This window comes from Mauremys reevesii, linkage group 2, assembly GCF_016161935.1.
Source record: "Mauremys reevesii isolate NIE-2019 linkage group 2, ASM1616193v1, whole genome shotgun sequence".
Lineage (NCBI taxonomy): Eukaryota > Metazoa > Chordata > Testudines > Geoemydidae > Mauremys > Mauremys reevesii.
Window position 1 is genome coordinate 78,544,700 of NC_052624.1, and position 15,577 is coordinate 78,560,276.

A 15,577-nucleotide genomic window follows, 5' to 3' on the forward strand; every position below is an offset into this window, starting at 1 on the left:
ATCCGTTGAAGAGAGGAGTAGAGACTAAAACGGTGACACACTGTCTGGTGGGAGGAGGGTTTTGACTTAATTACTTTGTCTGTTTGGGGTATTGATTATTAGGGTCTGCTGTCCGTTATCTATCTTTTTGAAACAACTGTGGGTAACTTCTTCCTCCTTTCTCCCAAACCTCCAAAAATCTGCTGCTAGCTTGATGGCAAAAACAGACACCTGTGAAGCAGATACAATAACTGTACAATATATATGAATCTGCTGAGCTATTTGCCATACTGTCCCACATCTCTGTTGTTTTACTTGTAGAGAGCTGGCAGAGAAGATGAGATGTGCATGTGCACAAAGGATATCCACTAGATGGAGAGTGTGTCCTGTGTGGAATTAAGAGGCATTTTATTTCATTTTTCCTGTTTTCTTGGAGAGAAAAAGTTGCATAAAGAGATCTCCTGATTTAGATTATTTGTCTTTGATTCTGTGAATCATAAAGTTGTAGACATGATAAAGCATCATAATCTCCATATTTCCTCTCACTTTTTACTTCTAGTCAATATTTTATGTTTACTTCTGATATATATTTTCATAATCTTGTGAATTATTCTATATTACATATTTCTCTTGAAACAAACTACAGCAGTAACACTGTCGGTGATCATGCTACAGTTTCTGCTGCTTTACATATTAATGTCTAGCACTGTAATTTCAATTGTAAGTGAATTACTAGCAACAGTCTTCTAAATCACTACATAAGAAGTAAAAAGCCTGTGTTTTGAGAAAAATGGAAATCTACTTTGATCAAATTTGCAGTACTTTATACAGTTTATCTAAAAGAGACTGTCAGCAAATGTTTATTAACTCTGTGGTAGGGTCATAGTCTCACTCCTGCTACTTCTGTCAGAAAGGCAGAGCAAAGTCATAGAGAAAGGTGCACAGTGGAACTGAAAGAAGAGGACAAATAACAAAAGATGCTGGCAGTTCTGTGCCAACACTGAATATATAGTGCAATTCCAAGTGAAGTATTGCAACTGCACTGACCTACCTGCCATGTGCAGTATGGAATGATCTTTTTCCTATGAATTTCATTGGGAGGCTGGAATACACGATCCTTAACCAATACTTTAGAAGCTTCAAATGGAAAGGCTTGAAAGTGAATCAGAACAAGATTGAAAGGGTTAGAATGCAAACAGATAACCTGTATGTGCTTATGTGCTTCTGTATAATTTGTTCTCTATGTGATCGCGATGTGACAGACAGAAAAGTTAAGTTTCTATATCAAGAGCAGTAATATAAAAATCTAGCATTGTACATTAGATTCACGAATCAAATAGAATCCTATTTGCATATCTATTTTGATTTTAAAAAGCATAAGCAACTAAAATTTTTAATTACAAATATATGCTCAGGAAATTCCTAATAAAAAGTAGGTAAGAAGCGTCATGGATTATTACTCCTGATATGCAGACAACTGCAGTTATAAACGGCAAAATATATGTGTGATGTTGCACTCTATATGATTTTATGAAAATATGCTAAGGTCTCTTGTAAGGTATCATTACAAAGCTTATAATCTACTGAGTGTGATCATCCTATTTGTATAAATGTACCAATCTTGTATCTGAAACTAGAAATATGAAATATAACTCTGAGGGCCTATTGTAATTATGCGAAGTGTGGGCCATTAATGGTGGTTTGGAATCTTGATGACTCCCATTAACCAGGACAATTGACTGCAGATGGCTCTATTTTACCTGTAAGTCTTCCTGTATACCTGTGTGCTGGCATGTGGGCAATGAAGTCTTGCAGTGACATGTGATCATGTCACCTGAACTGGAATCCATCTTTAACCTGGTGTCTTCCCATTGAGAAGGAGGGGGTGGGAACCCAGAGAGGAATAAAGGATTCCCGCCTTATACAAAAGATATATAAATGGGTGGTACAGAACAAAGCGGAGGGCCATCATGAGGAATCCCCTAGCTACCACCTGAGCTGGAACAAAGGCTGCACCGGGGAAAGGATTGTGCCCAGACTAGGAAGGCATCTGTGAAAGAAACATATTGAAACATCTTTCAGGGTGAGATATTATCTGTACTCCATTGTATTACTTTATTAGGCTTAGATTTTGCGTGTTTTATTTTATTTTGCTTGGTAATTCACTTTGCTCTGTCTGTTACTACTTAGAACCACTTAAATCCTACTTTCTGTATACAGCTGTGCATACCTCTCTATCAGTGTTATAGAGGGTGAACAATTCATGAGTTTACCCGGTATAAGCTTTATACAGGTAAAACAGATTTATTTGGGTTTAGACCCCATTGGGAGTTGAGCATCTGAGTGTTAAAGGCAAGAACACTTCTGTAAGCTGCTTTCAGTTACGTCTACAGCTTTGGGGCAAGTAATTCAGACCCTGGGTCTTTGTTGGAGCAGGTGGGCATGTCTGGTTCAGCAAGACAGGTGCTGGGGTCCCGAGCTGGCAGGGAAAGCAGGGGCAAAAGTAGTCTTGGCACATCAGGTGGCAGCTCCCAGGGGTTTTCTGTGATTCAACCCATCACAATATGCTCAACTGCTGATCTGGTATCCAAGTATAGAATAGGTATGAAGTATTGCCAACATGGCACACATGATCCTATGTTGCTCTGAAATACCAGAACCTGTATTATGCTATGTCACGTTCAACAATATATTCTAATGTGCAGTCACTCACTCCTTACACATTGAGTTAACTGGTGTATCAAGTTTTGTAATTTATTGGTTCATGTTTATGTCTGGCTTCTAGAATTTTGCCTTCTTTTTTTATTTATTAGATAATACTGAAATACTTTTCACTTCTGCAGTACTTCTCATCCTATAGTTTTTTAAGGTGTAGGCTAAACTAGAAGATCACCATGTTGCTATAGACTGCTGTGAGCAACAGGTGTGGCTAAACACCTGCAAGTTTAGACTAGGAAAAAACGTTGACTTCATACATTTTCTGGTGTTGATCAGGCCAGTTTCACTTTGGTTTGGTCACAAACAGGATTTCCAATCTTCTTGGGCCCCCAAAGAAACATCCATACAATGATCTGTGCACATGTAAGCGCTAAGTGACTTTTCCTAGGTTGCACAGGAAGTCCCGGACCAACCCAGGAATAGAACCTAAGATTCCCAATTCATGTCTTGTAGTTAAGGCACAAGTGGAGTTGTACCTGCTTACACCAAGTCTGACTTTGACTTGTTTTGTCACTTAAAAGAAACAAACCAACCCCCATATTCATGTTGGGGTTACATAGACTTGCCTACTATATCTTTTTTTTTTTCCATTTACTTTGAAGACCTGTGAAACTTAGGCCCTGTCTACAATGGGGAGGGTCCAGGAACAGTTTTACCCTGCCCCTGTGGCTGCTCACCATTTTGGGGGTGTTGTGGCTCTGATGTGCTTGCCTGGGTCAGCTAGTTAGTGACAGGTATGTGAATAGTGGCTGTGTTTTAAATCACTGAATCAGTGTTCTGTGTGTTGCAAACAGTACTGTTTCTGTAAAATGTTGTGTTTCGGCTTCACAGAGATGACCTTGGGAGTGCAGCCTCCCTCTTTGTTATCGGTGGCAAAACAGCTGTGCAGAATTAGAAAGCGGCCATGAAGAACTAAGGAAGACTTTCTGTATGATGTTATGATACACTCCATGGCCCAAAAACAGGCACTGAAGGAGTGGCAGGCCAGCAAGAAGAGGGACCAAAAGGAGAACGCGGTGTGCCAGAATGAAGCCACAGGGCGGCTCTTAAACATTATGGAGCACCAAACGGACATGCCCCAGGCGATACTAAAACTGCAAACCGCAAAACTCTTTCCCACGCACCCCCCAGACACTGCCCACACACTCTTATCAACCTCCTGGCTCCAGTCAGTACCCGCAGCATTCCACTTCTCCCCACTCACAGTCCAGCACTGCAGACTCTCAGTTCCCACTGCACTCAACACCCATCCCTCTGCAGGTTGACCCTTCTGAAGTACAGTACCTGATGCACTGTACTCCATGCACTTCTCCAATGGCAGGGCAGCTCTCATTCTCGTGTCCTTGGGCCGCAGGGCTGGGGCGAGCTCATCGCACAGTCCCATGAATATGGCTTTCCTCATCCAAAAGTTCTGCAGCCACTGCTCATCATCCCGGACGTGCATGACAATGTGATTCCCACCACTCAGTGCTTGTTTCCCGAGCCTAAAAGCGGTGTTCCACTGTGGTCAGCACCTTCGTGAATGCCACATGCAATCTCATGTCGTAGCTAGTACGCGTGGCGAGATCAATTTTGTACTTCTCTTGCCTTTGTAGTTTAAGGAATAACTCCAGTGCCACTCGTGACATGTTAGTCAGAGCGAGCAGCATATCGGTCAACAGTGCAGGATCCATTCCTGCAGACTGAAGAGGCAGAGTGCACAGTACACAAACCATTGAAAGATGGTGCCAAATGCGAACGGAAGCACAGGGATTGCTGGGATGTGAAACAATGCATCACGGGGCATTGGGACAGGACCCAGGATACCCCATGACTCCCTCTGCCTTCCCACAACTCTTAGCAGCAGAAGAGGAAGAGATGCTCTGTGGGATAGCTGCCCAGAGTGCACCGCTCCGAATACTGCTGCAACTGCTGCAAGTGTGAACATGCTATTACTCAGGCAGCTGAAAGTGTGAACTTTAAACTTGCTGTTTTGTTTTTAGGTCAGGATATAGAATGAAGACTATACTGGACACATTGGGAACAATGTGCGATGGATATATGTGCTTCCAGTCAATCTGGGGATTCATGGTATCAGTTTTATTGGCAAAATTAGGATTGACGTGTACTAGAAACTCAGACTAGTAAATCCTTAGTCTTTCTTAAAAACTTTCTCATACTCGTCTCTTGAAGTCCAGGTTTTTGCTTGATGTAAAATATCAGGAAGAAGTTTCAGCATTGTAGCTGGATGAGGAACGATGCTTCATAGCAGGAAGGAAACTGACATACATTTTTGGGACCAGGGTGTCATTGTTACATTGATCTTTAATAATTCCTTTTGAAGACCATTGGCACTAGTCATTTTTATTGTCACCTACGAAATGCAGGAAAAAATCCACATTCTCAAGAGATTCTTGAACCATAATCCTCCAATATTTATGAGTTTGCATTTTTTTTAGATTTCTGAGACTTTACTTTCATTTTTCGCAATCAGTACTGTATTGTTTCTTGATGATCCACTCAAAATCAGATCCACAGCCTTCTAGAGCAAGAGCTTAGTGCCAGCATTTAAAAATAAATATGGTGATATCAATGCAATCTCTTCTTACATCACTGTTGTTAGCTACTCCTGGGATTCCTCCCTCCCACCCCCCCCAAAAGATAATTCCTTACTTAGCCAATAGCTGAGTTAGTTAGTATAGTTAAATTACTTAATATATCAATGTTCCTGTGATATCAGTGGCTTGCTATACAACCGTCGACACTGGGAAGACAGTGCTATCATCTGTGGATAATGAATATCCCAATCAATTGTATGAAGAGGAGCTTTGGGTTAAGTCTCACTATTTCATAACCATGCATGGACAAGCAACAGAAGTACACAGTAGGCAATAGGGATTTTTACTTCATAAATATTCAATAGGTATTAATATGTCCCCTTGGTGGAAGGCATATGCTGAGAAGCGCCAAACACCCTGCACTGTTCCTGCATGTGGTAATTGTGGGGTGTCGGCTCAACTTCTGCCTCTGACTTGCATTATACCATTAACCTAGACTCATGCTATGATTCCTTGGAAACTGTGCACTTAGCTGAATAATTTATTACATGACTTTTAATTATTTATGGCTTCTTATTACAACTGAAATAAAATCTAAAGGTGGAAGAGTTCTGTGACTTATGAATATCCAAGAGACAATTGGCAGATTGCTGTGTAGTTAAGTCCCTGCATTTGCTCCTGTTTGTTTCTCTGAAGGTATTCCAAAGAGAACATTCATCTCAACCTGAATCGATTAAAACAATAACAAATGACGTCCTGCTGGTTGCACTGCATTTGTCCATCTAATCATGTTGTTTGCCTTTTCTCCAGCCTCATTTAGGCCTAAATATAAAATAAAACAGGAACTGTGCAGGTCATCATAGGTTTATGAACAAATAATCTTGTCCATGCTAGAAAGTGAACAAGAGAACTGTACCGACAGAGCTTCCTTAACAGGTCATTATTTTTAATAAGCTTTTATTATACAGTAATTTTTACTTATTTCAATCAGGTGTGTTCCTTTTACTTCAGCAAAAATAAGCAGTTAATCTTGCTCTGTATATGATCACCATAGTGCATATTACAGTAGTTTAGTATATAACTGCATATAAGCCAAGATTTTCAAAAGTGACTAGTGATTTTTTGAGTTCCTAACCCTTAAAGGGTCCCAGTGTTCAGAGGGAGGGTGCTTATCATGTTCTGAAAAAATTACATCCATTTTGGGTGTTTCATATGGGCACACATAATCACAAGTCATTTGAAAATCTTGGTCATGATATTAGTGGATAGGATTTTCAAAAGCACTTCCTGTTCAAAGTTAGACTGGTCTGTGGAACTGGGGGTCCTAAGTCACTTAGGTGCTTTTGAAAATCCCATGTAATAACAATGTCTAATATTGTTAATTTTATTCTTTCTTGAGCTCTTTTCTTCCCTTTTAGCACATTCAGAATTTTACCTTTCTTGATTAAATGGCAACTTTCTACTAAAGTTATTTGAAGTATCCAAAGACATCTGCCCAAGTTGATTAAGGAACCTAAGGGAGTAAGGTGCCCAACTCCCGTTGAATTGGGAGATTTGGTCATCTTACTCCGCTAAACTTCTTTGAAAAATCTGAGCCTAAATAAAGGGTTGGAATGAATTATATCAGCATAGCCTGCTCGTGCTCCTATTTAGGCAGTTTGTCACATTCGTAATTAAATGTTTTTTCAAGGTTTCCATAGGTTGCCAAACCCCCCTTTCCCCCCCAAAAAATGCTATTGGTGTAAAGGTCAGCGTTTTGGTACAAAAGGTCCTACTTGAATTCGGTTTAAAAAAACCCAAACAGCTAAAATATCCATTTCACAGTTTTACAATTACAAAAGTGTATGTGCGCAAACAAAAATAAAGAGTGTATTTGTTTGAGATAATTTTGAAAATCTCCTTAAAATAATTTGTAATTTTTTTTTGAGCAGTGCTGGGTCTGCTAAACAAACAAAACCCTTTTTAAACTGAATATGGCCTTAATCCTGCAAACACTTACATGCCTAACTTCAAGAATTAGGACAGTTTGAGTGGCTCTTTGCTCCTCCCCAGTTCAGCCTAAAAGTAGGGGCCCTTCTCCTCCTGGCTAATCAGAGAGTTCCTTAAGGAAGGAGGAGTAATCAATGGCACTACCTAAGGGAAAGACAGCCTGTAATTGATCAGGAAGGGAGATCTAACATTCCAACATACCTAGCCCAGCCTGCCACCCTTGTGTGGTTCTTTGGGAGGAAGTGGTGGTGACTGACCTGAATTTTCCTCAAAGTTAAATATTGTCGTAATTTTTATCAATATTATTCTCAAGTCCAGGCAGCGATAATGCTTTATACAGCTTGAATTTTTGTGGATTTTTTTTCCTTCTCTGAGATGTACAATAAAGACAGTGTTGAATAAAATTTTTTGTAATAAAGCAAAATCCCTTGGAATCATCTTTGCTTCTGCATTTATTTTATTGGAACTGTAGTTTAAATTTTTTAATCTAATTTTTGCAAGTCAGAGGTTACAAAGAGCACAGAATTTGCTACTTCTGGTCAAAGTGGTACTGATTTCCTCTGAGACATGCAAGATATCTGAATGTGGCTATTAATAGTATGTTACTGCAGTGTGTCTGCATTTGCAAGATTAATTAGCTTTTAACTCTTGATCAAGTATATTGTACTTCCTTCCCTGCAGAACTAGCCTTTAGGCTCTTTGCAACATTCTATACATTGTAATGAGAAAATTGCTGCAATGAATGAAGTACATTCTTGATGCATTGGACTATCAATGTATTTGTTTATGTTTATTCTGTTCTTATTGGGGTGGTAGTTGTGAAACACATTTATGTTGATAAACATAACCCCTAATCAATACACATTTATATGTATGGTGAACCCTTCACTCAGTGTATAATAACTTCAGTGCTGATAGATAATTCCTTCCCTGTTGATCTTCACACGTCATTGAGTTCATCTGAGACCTCAGTATCATTGCCACTAAAGCTGAAGTACACGCACAGCTTTTTGACCAAGGATACCCATTATACACAATTAATTTTCTCACATTTCTCAGTAATTTTATCCTCTTGTAAATTATCTGGCTGTGGGATATTTAGCACTGTGTCAGATTGCTGTCATTTATGTATGATGCTAATAATGTACTTTAGAGATATGTTTTGAAAGAGATGTATGCATGGAAAAGAGGTGCAAGGAAGAGTGGGAATTCTGATTTATCAAAGTTGAAGCGGGTTAGTAGTGATGTAAATTGCATATGGCAGTGGTTCCCAAACTTGTTCCGCCGCTTGCGCAGGGAAAGCCCCTGGCGGGCCAGGCCGGTTTGTTTACCTGCCGCGTCCGCAGGTTTGGCTGATCGCAGCTCCCAGTGGCAGCAGTTCGCTGCTCCAGACCAATGGGAGCTGCTGGAAGTGGCCTGGGCCAAGGGACGTATTGGCCGCTGCTTCCAGAAGCTCCCATTGGCTTGGAGCAGCAAACCGCAGCAACTGGGAGCCGCGATTGGCTGAACCTGTGGACGCGGCACATAAACAAACCAGCCCGGCCCGCCAGGGGCTTTCCCTGCACAAGTGGTGGAACCAGTTTGGGAGCCACTGGCATATGGGAAGTGCTTTAAAAAAGTTAAACTGTTTAAATGCATCAAGGATATTTATGTTAAGGAATATAACCATGCAAGCAAAAGCATTAACACACAGACAGTGAATTTTTACTTTATAAAATCTTTTAATTTGACCTTGTACTGTTTGCACATGCTTACATACAATTGCTTAGTATATCTTCTGAGCCTTCTTGCGTCTCCTGTAATCCAAGGTTCACTGTAGCATACCACTAAACTCATTAATTGCAACATGGATAATGCCTACATTTTATGTGTAGGGCTCTCTTTCAGGGAATTATTTTTTCAGAGTAATCTCCACTTACTCTCACAAGCAAACTTCCTTTTTTTGGTGTTTTAAAATACAAATCTGGAGATTCAATAAATGTGACATGGCAATTACAGAATATTTCATCAAAGAATGCTTAAAACCAAATAATGAAATGTTACACTTTATTTTCCTTAACCATTAATCTATTGCCCTAAAAGAGAATCTGATTTAGCAATCAGTGATTACCGGAGTTGATATTAAAACACAGTATGTCGAACATGTACAGTTTGTTGATTGAATGGAAGTCACAATGGGAAAAATGTCTATTTCAGTTGCAAGCTTTTAGCTATGTTCATGGAATGCAGTCTTCAGATATAGATTGTAAACGGATTCCTTGGCCCTTGAAACATAAATCCCCAAAGAATATTTTGTTTTCCATTAAAATTAGCAGCAACTGGCATCTGTGACATTTAATTATATTTTTAAACATGACTAGTCAGGAGGAGAAAGTGCCTATCCACTTTCATTCTATCAGTTAAAATAGTGATGAACAGTAGGTGGTGGTAGAGCAACATCTAGAGAGAGACTTCTAAAAATCATGCTATATAGTCTGTATCCAGCAATATTTTTAGTAACTATTCCTGAATCCACAGCAATTTCTTCATTTTAATTAGTCTAGCGATATTTGAGTTTAAATGTATAAAAAGGCTAAAAAAGGTAATTAAAGTATTTCTGATTTTCTCCAAGGAAAGGTATACCTGAGCTGAAAAATATGGCTTTAGAAGGAGGATTCTTTTTCTTTATTAATCGTTTTATTCGGACAGCTAAATCAGTGTCCATCTCTGCGAGGTACCATAACTTTTGTTTGTTTGTTTTTTTGTCAAGACCACCTGATCATAAACAACTTAAAATAATTTAAATTCTATAAAGGTAATAAAAATAAATAAATCCAAAGGAAAAGATTTCTAAAGTACAAATCAAGGCGCTTGGATGACTCTTCATAGAACAATAATATGGCCTATTGCTTAGCAGGAGTGCCACAACTATTGTGGTTTGCTATTCTGTGTTTTTTGTTTTTTGTTTTTTGTTTTTGTTTTGTTTTGTTTTTTGGTTCCCCCCTTTCCTCCTCCCTCGCCAGCATCAGCATATATGATCCACTAAACCAGTCAGAAGTTTGTCTTGCTTGTGCAGATGTAGGATAGCAGCCAACTGGGCAAATTAATCCCTGCTGTAACTTTATTTCAGTGGAGTTACATCGCAGATGAATTTGGCCCAATAATTTTATATTTTCTACATTTCTTTGATATTAAAGAGGATTATTGATTTCAGCAATAACTATACTGAATTGCTCAGTGGTAGCGCATGAGTTTATATTAAGAGATTCAACTAAATGTTTTTAAAATATTGTAGGTAAATTCAGTAATTTTAACTTTTTATATAAGGAATTATTGATGAAAATGGAGAATGGAAGCTTTTCCTTGGATGATTGTCAATCATAAAATGATAGCCAGTTCTCAAAGGTTGATCTGCAGGTGGCTAATGAGACCAATCCAGGATCTACAGACCTTGTCACATTTGGGGCAGAGATTTCCCAGTGGAAGGGGTGGATCTGGAGTGTTGAGTCAGGCTGCGGCACATTCTTACCTCCTAATATGTGGGTAGGAGAAAATGGGGGCAAACAGAAACACTGAGGACTGTGGTGTGGGGAGCAGGAGGTATGGGGGGCATACAGAAAACCTGGCATTGGGGGAATAGGAGGCCAGTGTGGAAGAGGGGCACACATAATGCTTGGAGTGGGTGGAGAATGGAACGCAATGGTATGGGGGAAGTGACACAGATCTCCTGGTATGTGTATGGGGGAAATGGAGGGGGAGGGGACAGAGCCCCTGGCATGGGGGGAAGGTGGGAATGAGGGATCTGGAGGAGGGGGGAAATGGGGACCACACGGAGCCCCTGGCATGAAGGACTGTTTGTGGGGTTTAACAGGAAGTTCTTGATAAAAAGGGAGATAGGAGAGTGATACAGAGGGAGCTTTTGAGAGAGAATGGAGGGGTGCAGGAGCCCCTGGTGTGTAAAATGAGTTTGGCCTACAGAGCCTCTTTGGTTTTTAATGAACGCAGACTGAATTGTCTTCTCACCCTCTAAAGCTGAGCCATTCAACTCAAGGATAAGGCATGCTGGCCAAGCAGTGGGGTGACCAGATGAGAGATGTGAAATATTGGGACGTGGGGGAAGGATTTTTTTGTTTTGGAGCAACAAAAACAAAAAACAAAAAAATCCCAAGAGCCGGCAGTGGAGTAAAAAACAAAAACAAAAGCCAAAAAAAGAAAGAAAGGAAAAACAACCAAAAGCCACCAGAACATAGGAAAAATTGCTGGGGGCTGAGCACTCACCGGCAGCTCCGCGCCCCGCCCCGCCCCGCCCCCGCACCAGCTCGCCTTCACTCTGCCTCCACCTCCCCTGAGCTGGCTGCCGCGTCCTGCTTCTCCCTCCTCCCTCCAGCGCTTGCGCCGCCATACCCCTGATTAGCACAAGCCTGGGAGGGAGGGGTGAGGAGGAGGAATGTGGCGTGCTTGGGGAAGAGGCGGGGTCAAGGCGGGGATTTGGGGAGGGATCCAATAGGGCAGTGAGGGGGTGGGGCAAGGATTTGGGGAGGGATCCAATTGGGGGAAGGGGCGGAGTCGGGGCGGGGCCGGGGTGGAGTTGGGGCAGGGGGCACGAGCCCCCTCTGCCTGTGCGCTGGAGGGCAAAATATCGGGACAGTCCCGATAAAATCGGGACATTTGGTCACCCTACCAAGCAGTGCGTGAAAACTTAAAATGTTTGTATTATACCTGCACTAAATTCGCTTTAAAAAATCCTAAATCCCTTCCTCCCCCACAAAAATACCAGAAAGACTATAACATTAATTTAAAACAGAAGCAGTGTGATTAGCTAGTAATCTTTATATTGGTTAGATTGCAGATAATTTACTGGAATTGTTGGGGAGAGATTCCTAACTCTCTTAACATTTTTATTTTAACATAATATAAAGCTATATATAAGAATGATCAAAGCCATAAGTCAACAAGTAATGTAACCAATTTATAATGCACAAACAACATACACATCTAACCAATATCAAAATTCTGAACTGCTAAAACATCCCACCTCCCTTCTCTATCAGTCTCTTGTTATTTTCACTTGCAAATGTACTTTCCTTTATACAAGAAATTAATTCCTCCCGTGAGATACAGAATTAATCGTTTTTGTAAAGAGGGGTGCTCTTCCAATGCATTTTCTGCTGTACCAATTTGTCAGTCTGTATATGAAACATATGCACTCTTGTACCTTCTCAGGATTAATCTTTGTGACCACGCAAGGGCAACTGCAATCCATTTTTAAAGGACTTTCCCATTTGGTGATGAGAAATCATATAGCAAATCTAGTTCTGAGATGGCTGTTAATTTATTGTTCCATATACTGTAATTTCGATAACATTTTATAACCCTTGACCTAGAAACTTCTAATATTAGAACACTGCCAAATAGAGTGTCAAAATTCTACCCTGACTTGCACAGTAGCAGAATACATTATTGTCCAATGCAGTGTATTTAAACATTGTACATTGTATGCATTATTTTAAATCACTGAGGTTTTAGGTTAGTCTCACTAGCAGTTCTTATAGCATAGTCCCATGTATTTGACTGTTGTCTCTCTCTGACCCCCTCTCCTTTTTCTGGAGTCCCTGATACACAGCAATGGGTTCCACCATCTGCAAACTGGCCAATATTTGTACATTTAAGATTGAAATTATTGGTAGTTCTAGATGACCATAGGGGCGTAGGGGGCTGCTAAAGCCAAGTAGCGAGCGCCGCGCCGCGCCTTCCCCGTCGCGCGTCCCCCTTCCCTTCTCCTCCGCGCCTGAGCGGCGCTCCTGCGCGGCATGCAGCGCGGCCAGCTCAACCGAGCCGCGGGAACCGGGGGACCCGCCGCAGTCATGTCGGTCCGCTCGTTCCGGCTCGCCCGGACCTGCGGCGGGCATGGGCGCGGCTCCTCCCACCAGCAAATGCCGCGAACGGGCCGCCCCCCCGCGCCTGCTTGGCGCGCTGGGGTCTAGAGCCGCCCCTGATGACCATAATATAAGAATCTGAATAGAAAATAATAGAATAGGTTTGTGTAAGAGGGATCTATTTAGTGGGGAAGGTTGGGGAGAAGGCTGGCTTGTGAATTTTATTTTGTTAGTCTATTTGCAATATTGCAATAGAGTAGTTTAAACAGTCTTTTTTTCTCAATTTTGTACCCTTGTTAGCTACTATAAAGTTTATTCAGGTTAGATCGCTCACCCTTTGTATTTTTACTGTCTACTTTTATGTTTTATTGACTTCATAGACCATAATTATTGCCCCAGTCATTTTACGTGAAATATTTTTGGTTTCCCTATTCCCCCAGATGGAAGTCTCCAGGCATTTATTATTTTCAACAATTTTGTAATATTTCTATCATCATTCAAATAAAGCCATAAAGTTCATGCAAAGTGATAAAATAAAAAGGCCAACATTTTCCAACTTGGGTGCCTAAAATTTAGGCTCCTAAAGTCATATCTAGGCAACCTAAAAATGGCCTGATTGTTTTAGAAGTGCTGAGCACCCACAGATCCTATTAAATTCAATGGGTGCTACAGGTATTCAGCACCTTTGACAATCAGGCTACTTTTATTTAGGCCTCAAGATATAGACATAGAAGCCTAACTTCAGGAACCCAAGTTTGAAAATTTGGCCAAAATTTCCATTTATAAATGTTTTTTATGAGTTTATTAAATTCATAAAAGTACATTATGGACACAACATTTTTTGAATTCTTATTTCATAATACAATGAAATTATGTTAGGTTATTGACTTTATTTAAACTGTACTAAGACAGACGTATGTGAGTTGTGCTACAACTCCCCATATTGAAATCAAAATTATTCTGAAATGTAAAATATTTGTTGTGATTAGCTCACAGATCTGCAAGCTATGAGTAGTTTGTCTGTTTTAATATTAGGGTGGTATGAATCAAATGAACACCTGCTGTATGTGAGACTGAGATTTTGTTTAATTAAACCCTTCAATTATTTTGTCATATATTCGTGTAGCTTCAACCATACTAGTTTATTAAATACATCCATTCTTGACATTAAAAGAGATGTATTTTTTTCATTAAAGCAAACAAACTTATCCCGTCAATAATTCATGTTGCTGTTTAGTTTAGATGGAATGAAAAATACACTGGCTTTTTCCCCCTAGACTTTTAAAATCACTTCTGATCCAATATACCAAATTATATATTTTTTTTTGTGAGGCCATCAATGAAAACAGATACCAGATGGACTCTAAAATATTGTAAATAGTGTAAATAGACTGGGATTAAAAAACACTGTGTCATTTAGTCACTCACTGTTAATTAAAACTTAAAAATTCCCTTAGGGTGCCCATATCCTTGAGGGAAACCTTAGGATATCACCTCTGATTTTTTTGTTTGTTTGTTTAGGTCCCTCCTTGCCCCATATTAGCACTTTTTCAGCCAAGAAGCATTGGGCTGGTTCTGGCCTCGTTTCAAAGCTTGCCTATGTAAGCCAGAGCGGTTGGGCAATATGAGGCAGTCTCTTTTCCCATGAGATGAGCATATTGTCTCCACAGCACTGTGAGTCCCAAGCAAGTCCAGGTGCAGTGCACTGCTAGTACTGGCCAGCTTCTATAATTATATTGAGGGACAGGATTTTTTGAGAATTTCCCCTGCTTGTTGTTTTCCAGTGTGCATCAGGTTGACCTCTGCTTTTAACCACACCCGGCAAACATAGCTTCATCTGGAACAATATATGTTGGCTGGAGAGGGTGAACAGAAAATGATAGAAAGGACTTTCTCCTCCCAAGTTATGAGTGCACTTGAATACAGGACTTTTTCAATTTCAGCCAGCTCAGGATTGAGATGGAGTAACAAAATATCAATAAATTGCCAGGTCAGGTTTATATTTATTATTTTGTATTCAATAAAAATTGCAGGAGTAACATGCTTACACAAGATGAATAGTTGATTCTTCACTTGATTATGCTGGCCTGATCCCAGTGCTACTATCAGATTGGTGAGGTTTGCCTGTAGTAGCGACACTGGGAAGGGGACTGCTGTAGCCAATGAGGTGATTGATTCCTTAGGCCTTTGAAGAACCTTTACATACTGTCATAGTTCCCAGTGATATATTTTCTAGTGCTTTGTCCTGTCTAGTTTTAAATGCCTCTAAGAATAGGGCTTCCACCACCTTGAGGAAAATCATCCCACAATCTCTTAAAGATCTATGTCAGGAAAACTTTCCCTGAGGTTTAGTGTAAAACTCCCTTTCAAAATTTCAACCAGTGACTCCAGTTTATATCCTCTTGTACTATGCTGTCTCTATTTAGTTTTACGCCCTTCAAAGATCAGTAGACTTATCAGGTATCTTGAGACTTAACTAATCTAGATATGTATTACATG

The 15,577-nt window shown here is 40.3% G+C and overlaps 1 protein-coding gene across 12 annotated transcripts in view; it reads left to right on the plus strand.

Annotated features, from left to right (window-relative positions):
• The window catches only part of NEK11 (NIMA related kinase 11), a 168,380-nt gene that overhangs the window by 20,843 nt on the left and 131,960 nt on the right, over positions 1 to 15,577 (plus strand). The window contains exon 2 of one of the 12 annotated variants that reach the window (XM_039524110.1): positions 14,863 to 15,068. The exons of the other annotated variants lie outside the window; for them this stretch is intronic. Coding sequence (XP_039380044.1) covers positions 14,928 to 15,068 — 141 coding nt within the window. The 5' untranslated portion in view covers positions 14,863 to 14,927. The remainder of the gene's footprint in view (positions 1 to 14,862; positions 15,069 to 15,577) is intronic. 12 annotated transcript variants of the gene reach the window in all.